At 43.9% G+C, this 21,791-nt stretch overlaps 2 protein-coding genes across 2 annotated transcripts; both read left to right on the top strand.

Annotated features, from left to right (window-relative positions):
• Positions 1-11,306: 11,306 nt before the first annotated feature.
• chrng (cholinergic receptor, nicotinic, gamma) lies at positions 11,307-16,608 on the top strand (the record flags this gene model as incomplete). The annotated part of the gene is made up of 12 exons (XM_079285898.1): positions 11,307-11,396; positions 12,305-12,441; positions 12,523-12,567; positions 12,651-12,775; positions 12,905-13,060; positions 14,246-14,343; positions 14,453-14,653; positions 15,361-15,475; positions 15,566-15,680; positions 15,810-16,071; positions 16,160-16,293; positions 16,387-16,608. The coding sequence occupies exons 1-12, from the start codon at positions 11,333-11,335 to the stop codon at positions 16,606-16,608; spliced, it is 1,674 nt and encodes a 557-aa protein (XP_079142024.1). The 5' UTR covers positions 11,307-11,332.
• A 2,054-nt stretch (positions 16,609-18,662) lies between these two features.
• On the top strand, positions 18,663-21,676 carry LOC306789479 (phospholipid scramblase family member 5; the record flags this gene model as incomplete). Its single annotated transcript, XM_079285446.1, has 7 exons — positions 18,663-19,011; positions 19,112-19,189; positions 19,296-19,488; positions 20,875-20,986; positions 21,071-21,170; positions 21,397-21,455; positions 21,650-21,676. The coding sequence occupies 7 exons, from the start codon at positions 18,663-18,665 to the stop codon at positions 21,674-21,676; spliced, it is 918 nt and encodes a 305-aa protein (XP_079141572.1).
• Between the last annotated feature and the right edge of the window lie 115 nt (positions 21,677-21,791).

The raw sequence follows: 21,791 nt of genomic DNA, 5'->3' as shown, positions 1-21,791 counted from the left end.
TATGACATTGTATCACAAGACAAAGGGATTGTGTTGTTTAATTATCATCGGGGAAAAAAAATCTAAGCAGTGATTCCACATAAACTTAATCAACCACATCTTCATTATCACTCCATTTAGATAAAGCGGATACTTAATTATTGAACAGTTGGTGGTTAATGTGCATTTAATGGCAGTTAATGTGATTGTTGAGGTCATAATAGATCTAATTAACGACATGCCTAACAATGACCCAATACAGGCCCGAGCAGACGAGCTGCTTCTGCTTGACTATTGTCACGAGCTTCAAGTGTCTGTGCTGAATTGTTGGGAACCTCTTCTCGCTGCGTACCCCACTGACCTAGATTTCAATTGTTTTCTGCCTGAGACAATGGGACAAATGGTTTCGTAACTGAACACAATACCTGGGTGTTATTCAACACGACTGTTGTTAAAGTTCTCATTGTGGTGTGAGTTTGTGCGGAGCATTGTGTGTTTTCTTTATGTAACCTGCTCAAGCAGCCAGCGACGGGACGGTGCAACCCACAGTAGATCACTTCTAGACGGCTCAACAGATGAATTCATGCAGCCCAGCTAGTCCAATCATTGCTGTGTCAAACACAAACACACTTCCCACATGACCTTACAAATCTCACACAGCTGTCAAATCTCACGGCGGCAAACTTAATTTAGAGGATCAATCTGTGCACAATGCTTAGACAGACAAAAAAAAACTTTTCGTTTACTGTTAAGCAATGCAATTGTCTTGCTGGCTCGTGTAACTTTTCAGTTTAGGCAACTTTAAAGGGCAATTTAAACATAAGACAAAGAAATACATTCGAAAAACATTTCCAAACACAATAAATAGAATGAAATGAAACACAGAAATTAAATTAAATAAGATCAAAGACCAGAAATGCAGTTGTAAGATAATAGGAAAATAAAAGCACAGTAGATAAATGAATCAATCAAAATCACAGGAGATCAGCAGATGATTTCATTTAGATGTAGAGTTGATTTAAGTTCTTCCTGATGATCTAAGAGACCTGCTGTGAATATATTCATCAAGTAGATCAGACATGTATTTATGAATTGAGATTGTTTTAAACAACCTTCATGGGTACATGATGTACCTAATTTAGTACTCTATTAAAGGCCGGGGCACAGAAAAGAATGAATGTATGTACCGTAGTCCAGTCAAATAAGTCATTACTTGATCATTAACGCATCAGGTTGCATTAAGTTTAGCTCATCGAACACATCTTTTGACTCGCAGTGTTAATGATTGAGTGTAGCCACCGCTGGACGAGAGAAAGGTAAAACATCACCGCCTGTGGAGATGGAGACAGGCAGGCGGAGGAGAAATGAGAGCCACAGTGCGCCATGCTTGGTGGAAAGATGAAGGAAGAGTGAGCAGAAGGCAAATTAATCAAAAGACATCAAAGGCAAATGGATTGAAGGGAGCAAAGGAATGAAAGAGTGCCGCCCGTTTGTCCCCGCTCCGCTCCGCCTGAGCCTGCTCTCAGATCTCAGGGCCCTTGTGCCGCACGTGCGTATGGAGGGGGGGGGGGGGGGGGGGGGGGGGGGGCTGGGGCACAATGCACACAACAAATGTCTGAAACCAAGGCTTCAAAAGGAAGACTTGGCATTTTTCTATCTAGTCTCACTCAAACTCTGACTCTTCCTCCTCTGTATTTAGTCTCTGAAGCTTGTTGAGTGAAACATAAACACAGTCACACAATCTCAGCCTTTCTCATTTGAATCACAGCTGGCTTTTGTGTCGTGGGAGAGAAAGATATGTCCTTAAATATGGAGATGCTTTGACACAGAGTTACAGTGACGGGATCTAAGCAAACTAGCTGATTTTGACACATTACATATTAACATATTGTGTCCTCCAGCACACACAGAAACCACTTTTTTACTTCAACACAGTGACTATACACTATGACAAATCTGAGATCATTCAATGCTGAATGGCACTCTGAAGGCACATACGTTGTACTTTACTCTCCTCCTACAGTACATCTCCATTTCTCCACAAACATAAAAATGAATGTGGGGACATTGACAGGGTTTAAGTTACATTCAGCATTATTAAAACAGTGGGTGGTCATCATGCTTTACACATTGACGGTGACATTATTTGCACAGGTTGATGTATCTCATGTAATATTATTGTTTGAGCTGTAAAAAGCTGACAAGCTACAGTAACGACACACTTTAATCATTTTTTAGATGTAATGATTGAGACAAATCAGCTCATGTGTTCTCTGGCATTTTCACTTTTCTATCGATACAATATAAATGTGTGTTATCTAATCAGAAGGATGTCACCATATCTTCCTGATTCAATAAACATTTTTGCCTGAAAGTGTCTGTTTTACTGATGTTTCAGCAGGTCCAGTGACAAGACACGACCAAAACGTTGACAATAAATGCAAGACGTTGAAACAAAGGAATGTTAATTTGTTCAGATGATTTTTTTGGGGCGACTTTAAAAACACATCATGTTCTTGAGGCCTTTTTTTACTGTATCTTTATGTAACAAAAGCAGAGTTCAGCAGAGAAAGACAAAAGTGATGTGAACTGACAATATTTTAATGGAGGGGATAAAAGACTGTAAGTGATCAATGGAGGCGGCCGCCAAGTGATGCCCGGGGGACGGCTTTGATGTGGGCATCCTCAGAGGGACGCCGAGGGACAATGCCCTCTTTGAGGGCATTGTCCTGGCATGCAGAATGGCAGACACTTCCCTCTTTCTCTCTCACACTCTGTTACTCAACCTCCCTCCATCTCCTGCTCGCTCCGCTCCCGCAGCGACTCCTGGTTCAGACGCCCGTGGACGCCTCTCTCGCTCTATATTCCTCTACGCCAGCGTCACATCAGCCCATATCCTTATCTGCATAACTTTCTCCCTCTTCCTCTCACATTCAATAATTAGCATAACACCCCCTTTCCTGCCGCCCAGCCGATCACTCCACCTTCCCCTTCTCCCCCCTCCCTCCCTATCTGCAGCTCTCTTTCCCTCCCTCTGTCTCTTTTCATAGAACCAAACCTCTTTGTAATGTCCAGCCTTGGCAAGTTGCACCCGATTTGCTGTCACAGTCTTAATGAATTCATCTGTTTGTGTATTGGCCATGGGAGCATTTCTCCCCCCTCCCTCTCTCTCTACCTCCCTCTTACTGGTGTTCCCCTGGGGACTCTATATATACCAGAGACCACTCCAGGCACCTATTGTTCCTCTAAGTAAACTTACAGACAGATGCCCTGCACCACAGTGTGGGAGAGAGCCCAACGAGTCAGGAGGAGGGAGACAGTTCAGGATTGCAGAGAGCAACCAGGCAACAAGGACCTGGAAACGCTGCAGGCTAAAACATCACCTCTGCATCCTCTTCAGCCGTTCCGCGTGTCTCCTGCCTGTGTGTGCTTGTTGTCACTGTGGCGTTGAGGTCTGATGCTCTGACACCATGCTGCTGCTGACATCACTGCTGCTTATGGGACTCGACTGCTTGCTGGGAGCCCCGACAGGTCGAGAGGTCTACAGGATGCCCCAGAGCGCACTTAAAGGTCATTTTACTAAACTTGTCTCTCAAGTATGGCACTAATATGTGTTAAGAGTAGTGACAACAGCCATGACTTGAATTTTAAATTTGATTTCTGCATCCTCAGTGGTGGAGCCAACCAATTAGATATGAATATATATACATAAATAAAGTACTTCACTCTGTCTTATAGACAATTCTTGATATTTTTCATTCAATGCACCATAGTGAGTCCTCAAACACTGGAGATGCTGTGATGCTTCAAAAGCATTACAATCTCTCTATCTGGTGACCGTGAAGATAGCCCAATATTAACAGCTTAAACGTGAGTGTCATACCCAATGTCGGGTGCAAGTTGATGCTTTTTGGCAAAACAGCTGACACATGTACAAAGAAGAATGAAAAAAATGTACAAATGTTGCTGTGGGCATACTTTGTTATTTGATTTGGAGGATTGCTAATATTATTGGATACATGCAGTATGCTTTAGTGTGTTACTGATGAGCACCTTAAAAGAAGGAATACAACACATTTCATCAGACTGTGCATTTCTGCACTCGTCCTGCGTTTTTACCTTCAGCCTACATTTGTGTCATTTTTGCACATTCTCGGGCAGGCTCGTCAGACAGTCACTGCAGAGAAACTTAAATCCTGCAATAAAGCACCGTAGGGAGGAACCTCTGGCCTTCTCTGGTTGAAGTTCTGAATGCAGCACAGCCTTCATACAAACGGCTGGTGATGGCAATGTGTGTTTGGAGTGTTTAGAACAAGGGACTCTGGGTCCGAGCCACCCCAGGGCTGCCTGCCTCTGCCAGCTCAGCCCTGGCCTTCTAATGAAGTCTTCAATCAGCATTGTTGTTGTTAGTGACCTATCCTGTCATGTGGTCCGGCACAGAGGGGGGGCTGCAGGGTCGGCGGCCCGATTGATGTGTGTCTGCAGAAGCCTCACCAGTGTGCTGAGCGTGAGCTAGCTTCCCTAACGCGGTGCCAATGAGCTCAAAGATCAGCATGAGAAAAAGGGGGCTACTCACACAGAAAGCTGCACCACTTTATACTAACGCTCACACACACACACACACATACACATAATGTTCCCACAGCAAACGACAGTCTTCCATCCTAACGACCTAGATGTCCTTCCTATTTTGTCAGAATTCAGTAAATGTACATGCATTCATCAAAAATCTAGTACCCTAAAAAATAAGGTATCAGAACATTATGCCCGGGAGCCCGACCAGGCCGCTACTGTCCATTTTAATTTCATACAGATTTGTATAAGAATTCCTTAAATTTGTTCATAAAGCAGTTGTTACCATACATATACTGACAAGGACAGTTATAATGCAGGCAATACCACAAACGTTGCCATTGTACTGCCAGTTCTTGTCATAAATTGGCCAACATATGCATGATGCAATATATCTGCCTGACCAAAATATTGCCGTGGCTCATGTGTTTTCTTCTCACTCTCTCATCATACCTCCTCTTCTTCTTCTTCTTCTTCTTCTTCCCTAGCTTGTCTCACATTGTTCTCTCTTTTCTCTGTCATCCCGTCCTCTCCTGCAGCTCTGTCTGATCGTGGCACTGTGGTTCTGGAGGCGGCCATGACTAGTGCCCTGTCCTCTCTCGAGCGCGCATCATCTGAGAGAAGTCGGGCTGAAGCAGGCTGTCGGGGCTGTGTTCCCTGTTTGTTTCAGGACTGTGGACAGCTCTCCGGGTCCTGTTGTAAGTAAAATATTACTCTTCTTGCCCGTTTTCATTCTTGAGCATCTCGAGTCATGTCCTGTATTACCAATGAATAGCTTTCTTAGTACGTCCATAACTCCCCCCTCTCTCCAAACAGTGTCTCCTGCCAATGCCTTATCAGAGCCCAGCTGTGATGTCATCAGTAAGGCCCAGAAGCTTCAAGATGAAGCTGAGCGGAGTTGGGCTCTGAGTCAGGCCTGTGCATACTATCAGCATCGCTGCCCGTCTGGAGAACTGGACAAAGAGAGCTGCATACGGATCATGGGTGAGAGTTGCAGCGCCCGTGTCCTCCAGTGCAGCCTGCTTAACACAATGCAGAACCTGGAACCTGCTACACAGACGCGTGCACAGGGTGAGCGTGATACATGTGTTCACAAAAGATGCATTCATAGAGATTGCGTCTGTCACTGAAGAGGAGTGAGGCTCATTTGCTGAACTCCAAGCATTCAATGTTGATTTTGCTGCAGTTTCTGACCCTCAGCGTCTCTCTGTCCCAGCAGCAGTGTGCGGTCAGAGGTCGTCCACGGTGCAAAACATCACGCAGCCTCGCTCACGGATCGTGGGCGGCTCGCCGGCGCCTCTAGGTAGCTGGCCCTGGCTGGTCAACCTCCAGCTAGACGGCGGCCTGATGTGTGGAGGGGTCCTGGTGGACAGCTCCTGGGTGGTCACTGCTGCTCATTGTTTTGCTGGGTGAGTGTGCATCACTGCTTTTTTGCAACTATGATAAGATCTTTGATTTGTTGAGATTATTATTTTTTTTCCACTCTCCCTCACTTTCTCTGATTGTTCTGACCTCTGTAGCAGCCGAAGTGAGAGCTACTGGACAGCCGTGGTGGGGGAGTTTGACATCACGAAGACTGACCCCGATGAGCAGGTTCTCAAAGTGAATCGCATCATCCCTCATCCTAAGGTAACAATCCAAAGCGCAGGATACAGTACATAGGATTGTAATCGGCATAATATAATGGTATCTCTCCCATCACACCTCATTGGTCAAACAGTCAAACAGCCAGCTCAGTTTGTCATTCTTCAACTCAATCGATCAAACTTTCTCCTTCTCCCACAGTTCAATCCAAAGACATTTAACAACGACATAGCCCTGGTGGAGCTGACATCCCCCGTGGTCCTGTCCAGCCGTGTCACTCCGGTGTGTCTCCCCTCTGGCATGGAGCCCCCTACTGGCAGTCCATGTCTGGTGGCAGGCTGGGGCTCCCTCTATGAGGGTGAGTGGGAGATAATTGGCATGGATTTTCACTTCAGAGCTATATATAGCTTAGTTTTCTGTGAGCAAGCTTAAATGCTTTCTTTTTGTGAGAATATCTGCTGTTGATGAAGACTGCAAGTCAGCAAAGTTGTCTGAATATTTATGTAGTCAACATGGTGCATTTCTGTGTGTATTTATCTCGACAGACGGCCCATCTGCCAAGGTGGTGATGGAGGCCAAGGTGCCCCTGCTGCCACACAGCACCTGTAAGAGTACCCTCGGCAAAGAACTTGTCACCAATACAATGCTGTGTGCCGGCTATCTCTCCGGAGGCATCGACTCCTGTCAGGTGGGCAGAACAACATTTTTCTGTTAATGCACATTTCTTTCAGATCTTTTCGGTCTGATTTGGTAATTCAGTGACTGAATTCTCTGTAAAGTTTTGAGCCCTTTCTGTTTTGAAATGTTTAAGCAACAGCCAAACCGTTTTTTCCGTTAACGTACTATAAATATGCTTTTTTTTTTTTAAACTTTTGGGGGACTTTCTGTCATCTGTAGGGAGATTCTGGAGGCCCCTTGATATACCAGGACCGAATTTCAGGTCGGTTCCAGCTCCACGGCATTACCTCGTGGGGAGACGGCTGCGGGGAGAAGGGCAAGCCTGGAGTCTACACACGGGTGTCTGCTTTCTCTGACTGGATTCAAGCTGAGATACAGAGTGAGTTTCAAGCAACAATAAAACACCACGGAAACTCAAATATTCTGCCTCACTACATACCTCAAAATATTGAAATACTCCCTCCAATACTACAATCTATGCTTGTATTTTTTTTAGAGTCGTTTGGAAGCAGGGAGCCAACGTGTTCGGAGCTTCTGAAGACAACAGAAATGACAGCGGAGGAGCAGAGGTCGGAGTTCAGCTCGCTCTGTCGATTCTACACCCTGACCTGCCCCCCTGGTCAGTCTGCCAGCACTTGCAACCGAATGGCCGAAGACAAGTGCCTCACCCGCTTTAAGAAATGTCGTGAGTACTCTTGTTAAAAAGCTCAGCCACTCATTATCATTTATGTATTTATGTTGCTTTGAGGTTTATAGGTTTCTGATCAGCTTCTCCCTCTCTGCCATTCAGAGTTGCATTCGTTCCTACAAACACTGCTGGACTTGCTCCAGAAGGCCGAGGACTACATACGGGACAAAGTGGACTTGACTTTCTTCACCCAGACTCTGCCTCAGCTGGTGGAGCACATCTACAGCACAGCTTTCACTCACACCAGAGAGAGGAGGGACCTGGGCCTGAGCCATGGTCTCACACAGATTAAAGGTACGGGATTGACAACTTGTTATTTCATCTTCTGTCTTACAGATAACAGATAACGCAAATATTACATTTTCTCTGTCTTGCTCTGGTGCATTGGTAAATTGTGTTGCCGGTCACGATTCTAACACACGTTTGTTGCTTGCAGAACAGCTAGGTGGAGCTGTGGTGCCAACAGAGCAGGGTCCTTCTCCAGTTCCCCCAGCCTTATTCAGAGAGGTGGGACCCTCAGTGGATGACTGGGAGAAGTACTTGAGAGGCATGGCTGAGGACCTGGACAAACAACACACTGACAAGTCCACAGACACGTCCACCACACCAACAACACAGGAGAACAAGCTTTTCCTACAGGTAGATTTCTAAAATGTCCAAAGGTGCAGGACTTCTGGCTTTGAACGGCAATCTTTGAATTGTAGAATGCCAGTGATTGAACTAGACATCGCAATTAAACATAACAATAATTTAAGTGTGGATTTATTTTGACGTTACTTCGAAACTTAATAGCCAAATGTATTTTTTACATGTCATCTCCAGACACAGGACTCCTCAATACATCAGCTGGATGGAGAATTTCAATCTGTTATCTCAGCTCTGCGCTCCAAATTGGACTCTAGATCTGCTCCTCCCAGCCTGCACTTGGACACGTTTTACCTCCAGGAGGATTCTTCCAACACTCACCCTTTAACTACTTCTTCCACTGGAGCACCTCTCCACAGCGGTCCCTCCTCCTCCCAGGAATCACAGGAGCCTTGCTCACTTCTAACTGCCCTGATGCATGAATTTCAGAAATCAAGCACACAGGATGAGATTGTGACAGAAGATGCGTCACAAAGTGAAACCTCGTCCAATAGAAACGCTTCTCCTGATGAAAAATGGAGCACAACGTCGGAGGATTTTACTTTTGTTGAGAATGAAGAAAGAACAGAATTAAAATCCTCAGCGCCTCTAATGCAGTCAACATCTGTCGTTCAGTCGCTCACTGAGGGTGCTCACGCAGAGACGACCGCTGACCCCAGACAAGCTGGAAAGACTTTCAGTCCACACAGAAAATACAGGAGCCTTCTTCGCAAGAGGCAGATTCCTGGGGCCAGTGGGAAAAGTAGGTACAGCACGTAGTTCAGACAAAACTTTCATAAAACACCATCACAATGTATTCCATGTCATGTCTTTTATGTTTCTCAAATGAAATGCTTTTGTTTGTTCCTGTAGTTTGTCCTGGAGTGCGAGAGTCCTCGCAGCAAGTTAGCCAAGTGAGAGACTCCTACAGCTGGGTCTTAAGCATCCCAAGCAAGAACCTACGCATGAACTTCCAAGAGGTAAATTATGAATTTAGATGGAGAAGTTAAGAGCAGCAGAAAGAAACAGTTCATATTTCTTTTATTTGTCTCTCTTTGCTTCATTTGGGTTTCTTTCTTTGTTCAGGTGTTAGTTGATCTGAGCTCCAAAAACGATCGAGGACTTTATCAGGCACGAGTCAGAGCAGTAGTGGGAGGACGACCTTTAACCTTCTACAGTCTTGTGGGCCTAGAGAATGAGTCGTTCTACCGCAGCGTGCCGAGGATCATCGCGTTGGGACTGGAGGCACTCAAGACTTAACTTTATCGCAACAAAAACAAGCAAGACGACATGAAAAACAAAAGACAGACTCAAATGAGAAGTGATGGCACAAAGACTTTCAAAAAGACGTGTTTGCACCAGAAAAGCCTCGTCGTGGGACAGAGAGTCACTCAAACTTTACTTATTCTGCCATCTCCTGAGAAAAGCATTTTTTTTGTTTCCCCTGTCGGACAACCTGACTTTGGCTCTGAATGAAAACACAACCATGAATGTATCAATCCAACTATCGCCACCCATCACGCCACAGGGTTATTTTATGGGGTTGGAGACGCAGCCTTGTCTAACTTATGAATCTGTATAAAATGATAAGTTATTCGTATTGTCTTTTGCAAAGGTTGAGCCTCTTGTGAAGCACACAGACTGTATATATTATTCTTATTCTTACCATATTTATTTGTATATAGAGAAAAGCATTTGTATTTTTGTAAAAAACTATACATAAATAAAATTGTTATTAATACTATGGCTTGTTGTGTTGAGTGTTGGGGTGATCTGTACTTATGTAATTCCAAATTCAACTTCAGATATGAGATATTCAAATTGACTGACAGTCATGCTGCTAATCCGACAGTATTTTGCTGCTGGTGAAGCAGTTCAGCTGACACCCAAACATATTCTCTCCAGACAGGTGTCAATGCCGATCGGTTTACTTTTGTGACCCCGTGTTGACCTCAGTCCTCCGACCCTTTGAGGGTAAGCGTTCCCATCAACACGGCAGCTGCTGTGCTGCGGTGACCAGTACTTCCCACATCCTCCCCGTCTTCATGCCTTATTTCCAGGATGGAAAATTGTAACAGGACACATATCTATGCTGAGCTTTAGGTTCTGGTATTGTCTGTAATGAGTCCGAGCATTGTGAGTGAAGACAACTGTTGCTCGAGGAAGTGACACTCTCGACTTGTAGACAAGCCTCGTCATTGCTGTGTGTTGACTTTTGTCCTCCTCGCTGTGGTTGCCAAGTCTTGGCCACTGTTTGAGCACGGTGATGAGAGGCTGAATGACACCCAGAAAAAAACAAAGCAACTTCACAACTAATATGTGCCCACTAATCTGTGCTAGTTTTCTGCCCAGTCCAAATGCTAAAAGAGGGATATACAGGGATATGAGGGGAACAGCTGAGTAAACACTCACACATACTTCTGCTGCAACACTCTTGCCTCTGGCTGGTGTGTTTATGTGTATGTGGGCAGTGTGCCAAATCATGGCAGGAACGAGTATTTTTGTGACGCACACACACACACACACAGAGCCTGGCCAGTCATCACAGTGGGTGTGCTGTAAATGGACAAAACGTATCACCTGTTCTCTGATCCACTGTGCGGCTTCTTTTTTTAAACTTTCTGGCTTGCAGACAGGCACAGTGTTGCTGCTGCCTCCCTCTCTCTTTATTGTCTAATCTTTTGATCTTTGTATTGTAGAGAACACATTTAACCATGGCTGCTGGTGGAAAAAAATAGTTTTTTATAGATCGCTGATGTGCTAAATTTGCCCTCACAGAATCCACAAGTTATTTTACTTTGTTCATGAGGACGTCTGAATGACAACAGCCAGGTGCACCGAACAGAGCTAAGATACAGAGTGCAATTTGATGATGCATGTCATGCCATCAGTGTGTGTGGGCGTTGTGACAGCTGGCTTTGCAGTACTAGAAATAAACTCTTGGATTCAATCCAAACAATCATCAACTCCCAACCATTCCTCTAAACCTCAACCCATCCCATCTGGCTAAGCCCCGACTTTTGCTGGGAAACACGCACACACACACACACACACACACACACACACACGCACACACACACACACACACACACACACACACACACACACACAGTCTAAGTGCCAGCAACTCCATCAAGTAGTGTTCATGTGTATCAGATTAGTGATCATAGCTTTGTCTCGGACAGCGCAGCACAAACAGACACACTAATGGATTCTGGACCTCCGCTCGCTCCGTCACTCCTCCTGAGGGTGTTTATGATTTCTGCCACAGGTAGGCTACTCAACCCGCCGCCACATTTGTGAAAAATGATACAGTATCTTGTTAGTCTCGAGAGATTTGAATTTAAAAAGTCAGATTTATGTTGACTTAAGTGCAACATAAATCACTTCGACAAAGGGTACAAAAGGAGGCACCTCATCAACTTCTTGCTCAACCAACTGTAACATTTAATTATTTTAAACATACTTGAACAGTTCAAATATTGCTTTCTTTTTTATTCATTAAGCTTGCATTCTTACATTCAAACTATATGTGGTTACACCCCCGAGACAATTGTCATTACAAAGCTTTGCCGTTCACCAAACTGTGACAGGTTCAGTAGGAAATGGCTGATAAAACAAGGATCCACTTTTGTGATAAACATACTTTGTTACTGAATCGTAGTGCATTATTTGACAGGGCATGTATAAAAAGTTGCAAAAATCGGACTTAATGTGTAGTGCTGCACCATACCAACACTGTGTGTTAATTGTTAATCTATAAAATAGAGTAATAAAGTAGGCTTCCTTCCAATTACATGAAGACATTTGTTTTAATGTCATGACACAGAAAGAATGAAAGGAAGAAAGAAATAATGTTTCTTTATTTCTGTCATGATGCGTTTGTATTCCAACAAAGTTTCTCCTGGAAAGTAAGCTGGGACCATTATATAAAAAGGGTCATCTACTCATGAAGATTAAAGATGAGAGAAAATATCATTTCAACATGGTACTCCAGTAATTTCATGCTGCACTTACAGGCAGATTAAACAAAAATTGGTCAGAAGTGAAGTAGCAGAAGCTGAGATATCCTGACTTTAAGTCTATAGAATTGATGGAAGTGCTCCTTTAAATTAGTCCCTTATCACTTGTTTTAGTGTCTCATATGTTCTCGCCCTGCCCCGTGTGGTTCGTCTGCAGCATCAGCAATCAACCTTGAAGGGGAACTGTTCAAGGATTTGATGAAAGGCTACAACAAGAACGTCCGGCCCACGGACAACAGTGGTGACGTCACTCAGGTCGACATCAAGATGACGCTCACCAACCTCATCTCTCTGGTGAGTTCAGTGATTTTGAAGACTGCCAGTGGCTGCTCGGGCCTGATGGTTCACGTCACTTACCAAACTGTCTCTCCTTAGAATGTAAAGCAGGAGGCTCTGACAACAAGCGTCTGGATAGAAATGGTAACCGTACACACATCTCCACTGCTGGATGTTTTTGTTGCTGCTTTGCGTTGATGTGAAACCCTCAGTATTTCTGTATGTAGCAATGGTGCGACTACAGGCTCAGATGGGACCAACCGCCCAGATGGGCTCTGTATGGGAACATCACCTCTCAGCTGCGGGTTCCCTCCAAGAGCATCTGGCTGCCCGACGTCATACTGGAGAACAAGTGCGTGCAACAACCGTCACATTTTCACATAGTAAATGTTGGTATTATGTATACTGTATACTTACAATAAATACAGTATATATACAATGTAGAAGAAATGTGTCTTTGTGTCTTTCCCTCTGTTAACAGCGTGGATGGACAATTTGAGGTGGCACTTTACTGCAATGCACTGGTGTCTCCTAACGGTTGTGTGTACTGGCTGCCTCCTGCCATCTACCGCAGTGCTTGTGCCATCACCGTCAACTACTTTCCCTTTGACTGGCAGAACTGCACCATGGTCTTCCGGTGAGTATAGAGACGAGATCTGTAGGGATTTGATGACTGGCCAATGAGCAGTACATGTAACTTTATACACAAATAAAAAGCTAGATCCCTCTATTAAGAAGTTAAAACGCCTCAGATTCACCATGCATCTCTCAAGTTGTCTTGTCACTCACAAATCCATCAATCAATCAATCAATGTGCAGTCACTGAGACAGATTTCAGATAAGATGTTGATCTTTTAAGGGAAATTCACGTGTTACAGCAGCACACAGATAGGTAGGGTTTCGGCAAAAGATAAAGAACTCTGAATTAGATTGTAAAATGAGAATTATATAATACATTTATAATTAATTATATTGCATTATACCGCAATAATAAAATACTATGACATATATATATAATAGAAATCAAAGATAATACATAATATAATAACATTAGAGAGCAATATTAACTATATAATGGTCATTTTATTGTTGTTATATCGTGATATATGTAATATGTCGAAAATAGTGTTAAAGATATGTTACTACTCCAATAGTAATATATAAAACTGGTAACATACAGTATAATGGAGGAGACGGTGCAGGTGTATTGTAGTAAAATGCTTGTTACAGATATAATTTCTAAATAACTTATTTTCCTTATTTTAGAAATAAATATCCTCACATGTTCACAGAGCACTGAGAACACAGAGGTCCTGTCCCCAATGGTTTCTCGGAATTTGGGGATTTTAACAATTTGTGGAGGACATTTTAACCGCATCAACAAATTACACATAGTTGAGTTTAAAAGTTAATTCAAGTCATTTTAAAAAATAAAAAAAAAGACATTTTAAAATTTGACAGTTTAGGTAAAACATTACATTTGATTTGGTAGAAGGATCTAGTATAGAGATGAATTTGAAATTAAATTCAGACCATGTGTTCAAACCATCATGTGAGGTAAAATTTAGAGAAAATGTAATTTAAGACAAATAAGTAAATTTGTTAAATTAAATAGATTCATCAAATCAGGGGAAACAAAAGTAAAATGTCTCATTGGGTAGGGTGGCAGTGTGGAAACATGGGACTCTCCCGTTCACTTGTGTCCAAACCAGGAACAATGATTCCTTGATTCGTGATCCCTTTTCACCGTGCTGTCTTGTAAAGTGGATCGATGGCTGTGTTTGTTGTGGTAACAGACCGTATGTCTTCTCCCTGTGTTCAGCTCCCAGACTTACAGTGCCAACGAGATCAAACTGGTTCTCAAAGAGGAGGAGAACCACACATTGGAATGGGTGGATATTGACCCGGAGGCTTTTACAGGTATAGCAACATGTAAATGATAGAGTTTGAACATCTAGTCAAAATAAAACGAAGCACGACCATTATCTAATGTGTAGCAAAATGTCCTTCTGCAATCTAATTTTGTTAGAAAATGGAGAGTGGGCCATCAAACACAGGCCGGCTAAGAAGGTGATCAACACTCGGTACACTAAGGATGAGCTGGAATACCAGGAGGTGGTCTTCTTCCTCATCATCCAGAGAAAGCCCCTCTTCTACGTCATCAACATCATCGCTCCCTGTGTGCTCTTTTCCTCCCTCGGCCTTCTTGTCTACTTCTTACCTGCCAAAGGTCTTTTTCCTCTCTATGTGTATCTCAACCTAACCTTAGGTAGTCAGACCTCTGTCACGTTAACCTCACCCAAGTCTGAGGGAAAGCAAAGAGATACGAGAAAAGGTATAACATTGCTTGGGGTATTGTCATAAGTTGAACTACTGTATTCAAATTGACTTTTCATTGATCCCTAGGGTCAGTGAACCGCTCTTGGTCTTGGCTTAATTTGACCTGCAGCCGATTTTTCTATGAGTGGAGCACACATTTTAAACAGTCAATCTCGCAGTTGATCATGTTCATTTAATTGTGGGAATCCAAAATCGTGATCGCTATTAATATTCAGTTATTAGTGCAGCGCTAATAAAGACACATACTATAGAGGGAACTGCCAAAGAAGCGGTTTTAAGCACTTTGCTAGTTGTTCATGTATCTGGACAGATTTAGTCACCGCCATTGTGACACAACTGTGCAAGATGCAGTCACAAAACGTTACAGGTGTGTAGGACAGATTTAGTATCGAGTTTAAAGATGAGCATTGTCCAAGCAAGAGCGCTGGAAGTAGGGGGGGTAGGTAGGGGGGTAGGGGCCCCCCACTTAACGCCCTTGGCCCAATTTGGCATCTTGGCTGGTGTGATCCCTTCGCAAGATGGTCTGTATAGTTAATATCCATTTCAATCAACACAAAACCTCACCACTCTTTCTGAATCTTGGTTTGAGTTTTACAGCGGGTGGTCAGAAGTGCACCATGTCGATTGCCACTCTTCTGGGCCAGACTGTGTTCCTCTTCCTTATCGCCAAGAAGGTTCCAGAGACTTCGAGGGCAGTGCCTCTTATTGGAAAGTAAGTTTGTGTGATCACATTCAGATTTCGGTTCAACTACAGCTGATCTGAAGAGAGAAAAATATGTGATTTGTGAACCTTTGACTGCAGGTATTTGATGTTTGTGATGTCAGTGACCACCATGGTGGTGATGAACTGTGTGATAGTCCTCAACGTTTCCCTGAGAACCCCAAACACTCACATAATGACAGATAAAGTCCGAAAGGTGAGACTGCGGCCAGAGCAAACCCTTTTATTTCCATTAAGAAGCTACTGAATGAACATACCGTGTGCCGTGAAGTAAACACGGGTCTATTTGCCACTGGATTACCCTCTGACCCTGCGACCTCCCCAGGTCCTCCTAAACATCCTGCCTCGGCTGCTGAGGATGCAGATGCGACCCTGGACACCAAACGGGGACACCGCAGACAATAGAAATGGAGAAACTCTGGCTCCAGACAGGAACGGTGTGTTCCTGGTCCCCTGCCGACGCCGCAGCTCCATGACCCTCATTACCAAGGCAGAGGAATATGCAACGAAAACAGCCCGGTCTGAACTCATGTTTGCCAGACTCAAAGAAAGAAACGGACTGATGAAATCAGTACTAGAGAAGCTAAGTAGGTATTTGAATGAGTTTCCATGTTAAAGTATACATGAAAGTTTGTGTTCCCCCCGTCATGACTTACTGGTGTGTTTTGTACACAGATGATGGGCTGGAGGGGGCCACAGCTGAGCAGCTCAGTGCCAGCCTGGTGAAGGCCTCTCCACAGCTAAAGCAGTGTGTGTCCTCTTGCAAACACATAGCTGAGACTGCAAGGCAACAGAACAACTTCCAGAATGTAAGATTGACATGTTTATATCTGCTTATCTTCTCAGGTTTCAACATCAATCAACATCAGTTATAATCTCCAATTTTTTCTTCCAACCCCTAGGAAAATGAAGAGTGGTTCCTGGTCGCCAGGGTGATCGACAGGGTCTGCTTTATTGTCATGGTGTCTGTGTTTTTTATCGGCACGATTGGGATCTTCCTGATGGGCCATTTCAACCAGCCTCCATCCTCACCTTTCCTTGGGGATCCCAAGAAGTATCTCCCTCCAATAAACAATCTCACAGATCTAATTGAATATGGGATCGGAGCAAACTTCTTTGGGTGAATCAGGAGAAAGTCTACAGATTTGATTCCTTTAATCGAAGTGGAAATCTGACGGTGTCCATCAGTGGTCTTTCACTAATGACTGGGGCACAGAGAGAATGAAGAAGATGTCGGGTATGATGACTATCACAAAGAGAAACAATCTTGTTCATGGTGATAAAAATGAATAAAAAGAGCATGTTGTTTTTGCTCTTCCTGTTACCAGCTCAGTGTTTGATGCAAGTTTACTTTTGCCACATAAATGCTTTTTATCAATAAAGGTACAACTGTAATGTTGTGATAGCTCAATCTCAGACATTTCATAATCAAGTGTTTGACGCCTTCTTTGAGGCACATAGAGAGCACTGACACCCCCCCCCCCCCCCCCCCCCCACCTCTGGAAGCAGGATTTCAATTACATGGCTGAGTGGTGCCTTTCTAACCCAACAAAAGACGGATCCGGCTGGTTGGGATGGAAACATGGTCAGGGGGTGAGACAGGAGACACACACACATACACACACACTCACAAAGCCAAACATTAATACGTGAATATTCACACAAACACACAGAGGTGGTAAGGAGGTTTGTGCTTCACCCCTCCTGATCATGACGACTCATGGACGTTTTCCTGGTCTCTACCCCGTCACACTTAGAGTCAGTCGGTACCAGGAGGTTGACTACAGATGGTAAGTAAGAGACTTCTTATGCTCAATTGTGCTATTTCACATCTTTGCATTCCTTAAGCTTGAGATAATAAGGCTGTAGAAGATGTTGGGCACCTGTTGTACTCTTCACTGCCTATATGCAGGACATAGGGCTTCATTATGGTACTTTGTTGTGGAGGATAATGCGCAGTGTTGCATGCAGCTAAGGAAACAAACTGTGCGTGATGTGAATAAAAAGGAGGCTCAGGCTGGCTGCTGTGATGAAATCCCTTTAAGGCAAGAACGTTGATATTGGTGCCAGACAACTTTCTAAACCTGCTGTCCTGTTCTAAGGAACATTGTGTGTCCTTGCAAAGAGTTAATTACATTTTTTTAACTGTAAGTCTTCATTTAAAAAGAAACATAAGAGTCCACGAGATGAATGTAAGGGGTCTTGAGATATTTCTGGATTTTCTTCTTCAAAACAATATTCTGCAACACAAAATTATATTATTTTTCCCTCCAAACTTTGCTGAATTTCTATAAATAAATGATGTCTTAACTTAGTAGTGTTCGAGGGCACATCATCACTGCTAATGGCGACCCCAATTTCCAGTCGTCGTTATTCATTTACATGTCATGAAGAAGCGACTGCATTCTTCCTTCTAGCATCGTACAGACTATCCGCAGCCTCCCTTGTGAAAACACCATCTAGTGGATGAATTGTGGTACTGCACTCATCATTAAGGCACTGGTTATAGTTATCTTAGAATGGGAATATACGCTTTTTTATTTAGTTGTGGTGTGGTGTGTGTACAGGTTTGTCAGGCCGAAATGAAATCTTTTACTGATCCTGTGTTCCATCATCATTTACATATATACATACCAATCTCGGAATCCATCGGATGTTGATCCTCTGGGGGCAAGGGCCAAGACTTCCTTTTCCGTGCACTGCTCATTGTTTACAGTCAATAGCCAACCAAGATTCTACTTCGGTCACTACCTTCTGCTTCTTTTGCTCTCCACACAGACTGTTTAAACTTTACCTGTTCCAACCAAAGCCTGCTCGAACATCATTGGTCCATGCTACTCTGACTACAAACGGAAACCAAAGCGCCTCCGATGTTTCTTTCCGATTCAAATAGATCTTGTAGTTGCAGAGATACTCAATTAATTTTGGGCATATAATTAAATAGAGTTAGTTATTAATGAGAACAAATACTGTCAATTTACAATACATTTTTCTATAACTGAAAACATCCTGGTGAATTGTGTCGCACCATTCTGGAACCTAAATAATTACATCCAAACAAACAAGTGACATCTGACCTTGGTCTCATACACACCTGTGACACAAGATGACTGTTTGTCTGACTGTTTGTCATTGTTATGTCATTGCTGAGTTCCACATATATTTTCAGTTTTACACCATGTCAGTAGTGACCAATCAGCCTCTTCCCTTTGGAGAACTGGAGCGAGAGAAGCACATCCAGATGATCTTCAGCGCTTTCCACAACAGCTGTGGGCCTTCGTGCGAGTGCCACACTCAGTCACTTGGACCAAAAACACAGCAAAATCCTCATGACTGGGAATCTGATGAGCAACTGCCGGGTCTGGCTCCTGAGAGGAAGATGGAGGACGGCTACACACAGCCACCAGGTGAAGTGAGCGGTCCAGGAGCGGAGGAGCAGTGCCATGGAGGTGCAGCAGGATCCCCCTTTATGTCTGCGCTGGAAACAGTCAGTCAAATACATATCACTGCCAGACCAGAGCTGCAAGGCCAGTATGAGGGATTACGTTTGTGTATTTGTGTGTAAAAGGGAACTCTTGCACTGCAGAGATTTGTTTGTTTTAAAAGACTGATGCTTCGTCATTGTAGGTCCACAGTGTGTTCCTCAGAGGATCTACAGCATCACCACAGGAAGCAGCAGGTCACAGTTACTTGTGGCTGTGGAAGGTACGTGTCCTATCTGAGAACATTCACATCCATCTTTCATAAAGAGTGAGTTATAATGTTTTTTCAAGGTATTCTCAGTCTCTCCTTGATCTCTTCCTCTTGTCAGAGAGCTCCTGTGTTTGCCTCCAGTGTTGCGGTCCTGCTCGGGCCTGTTCCTTGCAGGGCTTTGATTGTCAGGGTCGGCAGGTTTTTTATTTTGAAAGGCCCCTCAGGGTGGACGCCTGCTGCCTTGGCTGCTGCCTGATGGAGATGAGGGCCTACACGCCTCAAAAACATCTAATTGGCACTGTATGTCAGAGGTAGGATGGTCTCATATCCGTTTTTATTGCCCTTGTCTCGCTTGAACAGTGGTGAAAAGTAAACGAGTACTGCTGATCAAGTACACTACTTAAATACATATCAGTACACTACTTAAATACATGTATAGTAGGCCTATTTTATTCAATGCAACTTCAGACATCCACATTCTATGTAAACTTCTTTTACAATCAACAAAAAACACTTTCAAAGCAGACAATGTGGTATAGGCACACGTGTGCTCTACTGTCACATCAGGGATCCACGGTCTCAAACAGCAGGAAGTCCTCAAACACCTCACTGAAGTTTCCTCAGTGAATGCAGAAGTCAGGAAGCGCATGTTAGCATTTAGCATGTAGCCTGACCCAGCGTGCCCCCACTGTAGGCAGCCTGTAGCGCTCTGGCCAGGCGGTGCAACCATGCCGAGGTGAACTGCTGATTGCAGCCACGCCCCATATGTGATCTTAATTGGATTATGCTTGAAGGGCTAGAGCCGGCGCGTGAGCGCAAACATTTGTAGGGTGTCATCTCTCTGAGTGCCATCACTGTTGACTCGTGAACGCAGAGCTCTGCCCTCTTGTGGCTGCAGAAACACCTGCAGCTTCTTCTCTGATTCAACTCCTTTCTTCTGCTCATTCTCACGCAGTTTATCAGGACCTTTTATGTGACTTGTGTTTTTACTTTGTAACCCTTTGACCCCTACCATCAGAATACCAGCAATCTTGATACTTCACATTCTCAGACTGAACAGCTTGTTATGTGAGCCTTTTTCCATGTCACTCCCAGCCTCTGGCCACCCTAAACCACTGTAGATGCCCTGGCCCGTCTGTAAATAGCCGTGAGAGCTTTTACTGTTCCACTCAAGCCGGGGTGTAGTCTAAACCTGGGAGACTTAATGCACAAAACAGCTGCTTGCACAGAGACACATCTACAGAGCCGCCCTGTGCTGGGAAGGAATCCTCCCTCATGGGAGTGTTGGCTGATGGATGAAATAGAAACAAGTCTCTCGCAGTCAAACCAAAATACTTCCGTCTTCATTTAGCTGGGGTGCCTTTGTGTGTCAAAATTAGAGTTTTCAAGAAGCAGCACTCGATGAACTTGTCCCCAATTAAGATGAATCTGGCAGAGGTTTCGGTGACCAGATACCTACTTTATAAATATTCTCTCAGCTGTGCTTGAATAAAACATGCCCCAGTTTGAACCCTTGTGGAACCAAGCAAACAATGGTTTTTGGTGCTTCAGAATCATGACAGCTGAAAATGTGATCAACCAAGCATCGAGGCTGGGCTGTGCCAGTGTGTGAAGTACTAGCCAGTGCATCTCCCAGGTTGCTTATTGCATGATTACGTAAGGAGATGTGTTGGTGTGATGGCCGACTGTGTTTGCAGGTGGAGCATGTTCACCCCTCTCCTGGAGGTGCGTGGGTCAGAAGGAGAATCGGCCATCAGAATCCAGGGCTCCTGCTGTCCATGCCGCTGCTTCTCCAACCAGCAATTCCAGGTAGAAACATTTAAGAAATGCAAAATAATGTGTTTCTACAAGTGTGTTTCAATCAGTATTTCTGGCTTTTTGTTTATACACTAGATTGTCTCCAACATTGGTGAGAAAATGGGCACAATATGGAAGAAATGGCCCGGCTTTAATGTGGAACACAACATGGATCATGAACATTTTGGGTTGGAGGGTGAGAATGATTTTCTAATTCCTCATGAAGTGGTCCCAAAACTACTCCCGACATGTCCAAAGATCAAAACAAAGCAGAGTTGAATTGGATGTCATTTCTTTAGTGCAAATGAAAAGTAGCATGTGAACATTGAGGGTTTCTCAAATCCTCTGTAATCATGAGACCGCATAGTTTGGAACCACCGTCGTAACATATTGTAAATATAATTTTAATGTCACTTTTTTAGTTCCACTCAATATGGAATCACATACTAAACTGCTGCTGCTGGCGGCGACGTTCTTGTTGGTAAGTATGTGAATTATCATCACTCTCGCTCCTGTGTTGTGTTAAAATAGGCCAAAGAAACAGCAGAGGTATAAATAGTGAAACTAAAGATGGCTAATCCCATTTAGCTGCTTCAGTTTCAGGGTTGTGGTGTTGTGTGTGTGGTTAATGTCTGCTGTGAAAAAGGGTCTACATAATTCATGTTTCCTCTACAGAATTACATGTTCTTTGAAATGAGCTGATCAATCGAGGGTAAACCGGACATCGGTGAAAGTGGTCGACAAAAATGAGGCGCACCCGCCGAGTCAGTGCATGGTACAAGAAACTGCATCGTTGAATTGTGTTTGTAAGACAACC

Source organism: Melanostigma gelatinosum (assembly GCF_949748355.1).
Source record: "Melanostigma gelatinosum genome assembly, chromosome: 15".
NCBI lineage: Eukaryota > Metazoa > Chordata > Actinopteri > Perciformes > Zoarcidae > Melanostigma > Melanostigma gelatinosum.
Note: the sequence above shows the minus strand (reverse complement) of the source record. Positions and strands in the feature narration are given on the sequence as shown.